Genomic DNA, 5,764 nt, shown 5'->3' with positions numbered 1-5,764 from the left:
CCCCCCCCCCCCATTAGTTTTAGTCATATCATATTTTAGTCATAATCATAGTTTTTATGAGATTTCAGGTGCTTCTGTGCTTTCTGTGCAGTATCCTGACAAAAGCACATGTCCTTATTATGGAATAACGTATGGAACATATGGAAGATAGTGATCTGTGGTTTGGAACGGTAAAAGCTCTTCAAAATCCACAGAATTTTACAGAGAACAACTGTACCTAGTGGACAATGTAAGTGATTATGGTGCACTTTCACGACAGTACGGATTCTATGCATATTCTTTTTGGTACCTTATTATCATTCTAGTGTTTAGTCAAGTTTTCCTCTCTTTCTCTTCCCTCCGTGGGCTACTGCACTATGGCAGCTGTGTTCAGCTACTGCACTAGCATGTTCTCTCTTCAGACGGAGTAAACGGTCATGAGTAAACGCAGAGAATGTAACGACTTTTATACCAACAATGGGACCATCACTCCATGCTATCATATTTTTCTCAGTCTGTCACTATACTGGTATTTCAATATAGCAATTTCACTCAGAGTGAGCGATTTAACATGGCGTGGATCTCTATTCAGCTCCCTGTATTGTAGCAGCGGAGCAGAAACAACATGTTCCTCCCATTAAGAATCGTTTGTTGGTAAGTTTGATTTCCATTGGTGTTGTATTTACTGCGCAGAAGTACTGGCTCTTAGGTGAGGTAAAAGAGTTTGTGTTTTCAATTGACTGGCTAAATTTGAAAGCCTTTTATAAAACACTCTCATATAATTCTGCTGTGCAATTTCCTTTCCATTGTTTCAGAAACCACAGGAAAACTTTTTCAATTGCTCTATTAAAATGAAAGTTGATGGCTGTCCAAGACCACAACAATGACGGGGGTAAAATTAAATGTGCATGTCAATCAATAGCCTGTTTACATTAATAAGGACCGTACACCTTTAGTGGATTTCAGGCAACACACTGTTCAGCACATAGAAAAAAAACAACAACAAAAAAAAAAACAACAACTGGGAAGTATTTTTAAAAACCTATCATTAATGAATTTTAGCAGGGGAGACCATGGATAGTTGTAACACTTTTTACATAGACATCTGTAAAAACAGTTTTTATGTGCAATTTATCTCAAACTTTGGCATAATTTTCTCACATTTGTCTGTTGCAAATTAAAATTATTTTAAAATTGGGTGGATTTTAACACTAACAGAAAATACGCTCTTCAAACTTAATTTTATGTGCTGAAAATTCAACACCTTCTGCCAATTCCACCCCATTTCATTTTAAGCATTTTAGATCATAAAGGTTTAAAAATGAATTTTTAAATAAATTTTTTTAAAATGTTATTCTAAAACAACAAACTAGTTGAATAATATTAATGAACAAATATAAAACATGTTGGCCTACATACTGTCCTATTTTTTGTCTTTGTAGGTCCAATAGAAGTAAATGAAAAAAGAAATGCTACAAACTCATGTCTGCTCACACATGATATTTCTAGTTTTGTCCTTACATTAGGTGAAAGTTCTTTTCTTTTTTTTTTTTTTAAAGTGCTGTATTTAAAATCAGTTTTTTTTGTACTGTACATTTATTTTTAACTTACAACTCATGTATAGTAGTGATTTCTTTCCTACACCTACTTTCTAAGTGGTTAAAATGACTGTTACAATTCAGCCCGTGTTACATCCATTCCCGTCCTCCCATTTGAGACTTTAAATGCCAAATTTAAATGGAAAATTCCTTTGAAAAATCACTTCTTGTATAACAGCAGGGCCCCAGAGACGACTGGGTACATATGGATAATAAAAGTCTCATCATACAGTGTACCTCTGAGAGAAGATGTCCCTGTAGGGACTGCCATGCTGCATCGCGATGCCGTAGCCCCTGTCAGCCACACTGTTGCTCACGGTGTAGAGCGAGCAGTCCTCGTCGTTAATGGCCACATACTCCAGCACAGCTGCATCCCACACAAATGCAAAACGTCCGTACTTCACCTAAGAGGATGATAAAAAAAAGACACAAAAGGACAGTAGAGTTATGAGAGACGCGATTGAAATCACGCTCAAAGAAAAACAGAGGGGCACCTGAGGACGAATTCAAAACCAAATCAGGTGGGAACAAACTGTCCATAAATAATGCGACCAGGTGCTGGACGTATTAGCAAAAGTGGCAAGTCCAAAGCTGCACAGCGGAAAAACAATCACGCTTGAATTAAATAACATCCCAGAAGGCTCTTGCTACTCTTTTACCATTAATCGTTTATTAAGTATGGATGAGAAGTGATGCACAAGGACTTTTTACATCTTCAGACTTTGTCTGCAGAGTCGCTGTTTCTAAATCTGACTTCTACCAAAACAAGGTTAGCAGAAAATAGCCTTGCTACAATATAGATCTCTAAATACCTGCAATATTTCCTCTTTGAGTGAAAATTAGCATTTCAACGGCTAGAGACTTTTATCTTAATCCCTATGAAAGAATTTAATTCTAAAAAAGGCCTATGCTTATTCTCTACTACAGACAAAAAAGATATCCTTGAACAAGTCAAGTGAAAGATGGCCTCTTTCCTCTGAGAGAACATTTCAAGGTTACGAAAGCCTTGCATAAAAAAATCAATGTGCTTTTAATGAAAACCAGAGAGCTTTCTTTTTTCAACTCAAGTCAATCTGCAGTTCAACATCCAAGGATATATTTTATAGACCTCATTCTCAAATGAGGTAAACTGTTCATGTAAAATATGTACGTGGATATTTTGGTGGTAGACAAGTCTGACTTTTTAGGCAGAAACATTTTAATAGCCTGCTCATGACATTTTCAGGCATTTCAAAACAGTCTGCAACAGGACAGAGCTAGATCAGAGAGACTGCCTTCAGGGAAAATCACTATTAAATGAGTAAACATCTTATTTACTCCGAACGGCTTACCAGACATAGCGTGGAACTACAGGTCAGTCTGCTAAAGCACTAAAATGGGCTTCGAGTGGCTCCTGGCTTCAGAAAACACTGAGAATATTCTCACATCGAGAGCTTATTTTGATAAGAGCAGCAGTCATTTCACTGCAACGAATGAAGATGCAGCTTCACTGCTTACAGATATGAAGCTGCACTGCAGGCTTCAACCGATAACTCTCCCCCTCATTCGGAGTCCCTTCAAAAGTGTTCAATATGCTTGGGTGCTTGTTTTAAACTAGAGTGCAGAGCTTTAGAAATGTGCCTATTACAATTTTCAGTAATATTCATATTAATATTAATATGAACATATTAAGAAATTAATGTTGCTTGCTGCAAAATAAAAGCATGTGCTAATATGGTTAGCACCCATTTACCTTTGCCTTTTCAGCAAATCAGGTACTGGCTGTATGTTACATTACCTAAATAATATTCATGAGCCATACTGATATCACCTTTTAAATAATACATGACATCTCAGTATTTTATCGCCTATTGGCCAATATTAGATATATTTTTAATTTTTTTGGTTTTGGTTGATATTGGATATTTAATTGTAAAATAATTTCCCCAATTTGCCATAATCTAACATTTGCTTTAAGTTTATCTTTAAAAACAATAATAATGTGATGCCTAAATTCACATGAAGAAAATAGTATTGAATTTTAAACCATAAAAATAATTAAAAAAAATAATTTAAATATCTAACAGAATGAACATGAAGATTGTCAATTAAGTTACTGGCTGGATTAATTAATATTCATGACCCATCCCTTTGTTTTTTTTGTTTTTGTTTTTTAATGATGTATGATATATCAGTACTGTATGAGCTTTTGGGCAATATTAGAGATAATTTTTTATTGATTGGATATTTAATTAAATGAAAATAATTATTAAAAAATTGGTTAAATATCTTACTGAATGAACATGTAGATGTTGATGCTAATGTCAATAAAAAAAAATCATAATTATCGAAAAATTGTGTACTCTGTATGCTACATCTCTGTAGGAGTATGTATTCATCTTTTATGTTTTCTCAAAGACACAGACAAGAAAATGACAAAAAAAAAAATCATAAAAGATCTCACCACAATGTAAGAACATTAAATTGAGAAGCTGAATGAAGATTGTTCTGTTATACCGGAGGCCTTTTCTATTGATTCTAATTCAATTGCACTCAGAAAGCAGAGGAAAAATTGCCTGTGGCATAATTGCAGTTGGTAAAATTGCCACAACTGCATTATAATGGGCAAGTGTCACAAAAGGTGAGAGAAAGAGAAAAACGTCCTGACCCGAAGCACATTACAGACAGGAAAGTAAAGCATGTCTAGGAGTCCTGCATCCCTCCAGCCATAGGACTCAAAGGGGTTGTGCTTTTAATTGTGCCAAGGTAATTATTTCAGGTCATTTTCTCTGAAACAAACAATGCTCAATGCATCCTAATCAGTACATTGCTTTTAAAGGAGGCATCAAGCACATGCCCTCATTAGATTCATATTCACCCATACATATTCAACCTTTCCTCCAAACAACAGGGCACTGAGTTAAAGTTAAAGGAACACATTGGATGGAACTGTATTGGAAATGTGGTTCTCGCAACGCTCTCATGGTTTCAATGGCTTGGGAAAACGACAACACTCTATAAAAACAGCAGGACTCCTCTGATGTTTGGTGAGAAGTAAGCCCTATAGTATGAAACAAATCAAAGCTTTTATGAAATCAATAACTTCCAAAAGGACACAGCTGCATATTTTGATGAGGTACAGAGGTTGTTTTTTCTTTCTTTCTTTCTTTCTTTCTAAACCTAGTTCATTCGAAGTTATCCAAGTGAATCAGTACACACTAATACTGCTACAGCTTTATTGCGGACACATATTTAATTTGAAAAGAACAGCTCTGATAAATATTATATCTTCCCCAGAACAGCAGTAAATGTGAATGATAAAATGATATATAGATATTGCTCCACCATTATCTAAGGCATGACACATATTTCCCAAAATGCAGCATAGTTTTACTTCTTTCGCCCACATTTGTTAAGGTGTAAGTGCAGTAGGCGTAATTTCAGATATTTTCCAAATGAGTTTTCAGCCACATACCTGTATTTTTAATATGAATAGATCACATTAAAAATGCTAGATAGAAACACCAAGATGTGGATACAATATGTGCATAAAAACGTTTCTATCCAGTAAGACTACATGTGCATAAACAACGATGGAAAGATGATGGATTTACTGAAATTCCTAGATGCACATCAAAAAAAGTAATGTGACTGAATAAATCACTCATATGATCAGTTGACTTGTTGCTCAAACATAAAACATCTGTGGTGTCTAAAACAGTTTTTCCCTGGAAGTTACGATCTTGTTTTCCTGAGCACATGGCATGGAAATGCTGCTTTATTCACGTTTTTTTTGCGATATTCATAATTAAATTCACAACATGGATTAAAACATACCTATGCTTTCATTTGTAGCATTCATTTAACTGGTTTTGAGTTGCAGGGCAGAATATGTTGGATTTATGTGCTCAAGATGAAATATAACTGGTCATGTTCCTATTCAAAACATTAAGATAAAAATTTAATTTTTCCATTTATTCTAAAAGAAGAAGAAAAAAACTTCTTTATTCTCCATCTTAGTTCTTAGTTTAAAACCCCTTTATCAGGTTCTAACTCTAAAAGGTCAAAAGCATAAGAAGCTTCAGAAACCGTGCTCTAGAGAACCCGAGGAAGTGTGGAGAGAGGCCAGCTTCATTTGATGAAGGAGGACATTCCTGCTGAGTGATCATCTCCCAGGACAACATTACTGAGAGCCAATCAGCTCTGTC

The 5,764-nt window shown here is 35.2% G+C and overlaps 1 protein-coding gene across 1 annotated transcript in view; it reads right to left on the bottom strand.

Annotated features, from left to right (window-relative positions):
- Positions 1 to 5,764, bottom strand: part of LOC107680191 (glutamate receptor ionotropic, delta-2-like) — a 415,350-nt gene that overhangs the window by 18,968 nt on the left and 390,618 nt on the right. The window contains exon 15 of the mRNA XM_016475981.1: positions 1,815 to 1,981. Coding sequence (XP_016331467.1) covers positions 1,815 to 1,981 — 167 coding nt within the window. The remainder of the gene's footprint in view (positions 1 to 1,814; positions 1,982 to 5,764) is intronic.

This window comes from Sinocyclocheilus anshuiensis, unplaced genomic scaffold, assembly GCF_001515605.1.
Source record: "Sinocyclocheilus anshuiensis isolate Anshui unplaced genomic scaffold, SAMN03320099.WGS_v1.1 scaffold13, whole genome shotgun sequence".
NCBI classification, from domain to species: Eukaryota; Metazoa; Chordata; class Actinopteri; order Cypriniformes; family Cyprinidae; genus Sinocyclocheilus; species Sinocyclocheilus anshuiensis.
The sequence above is the reverse complement of the archived record's forward strand: the minus strand, read 5'-3'. Positions and strand labels throughout refer to the sequence as shown.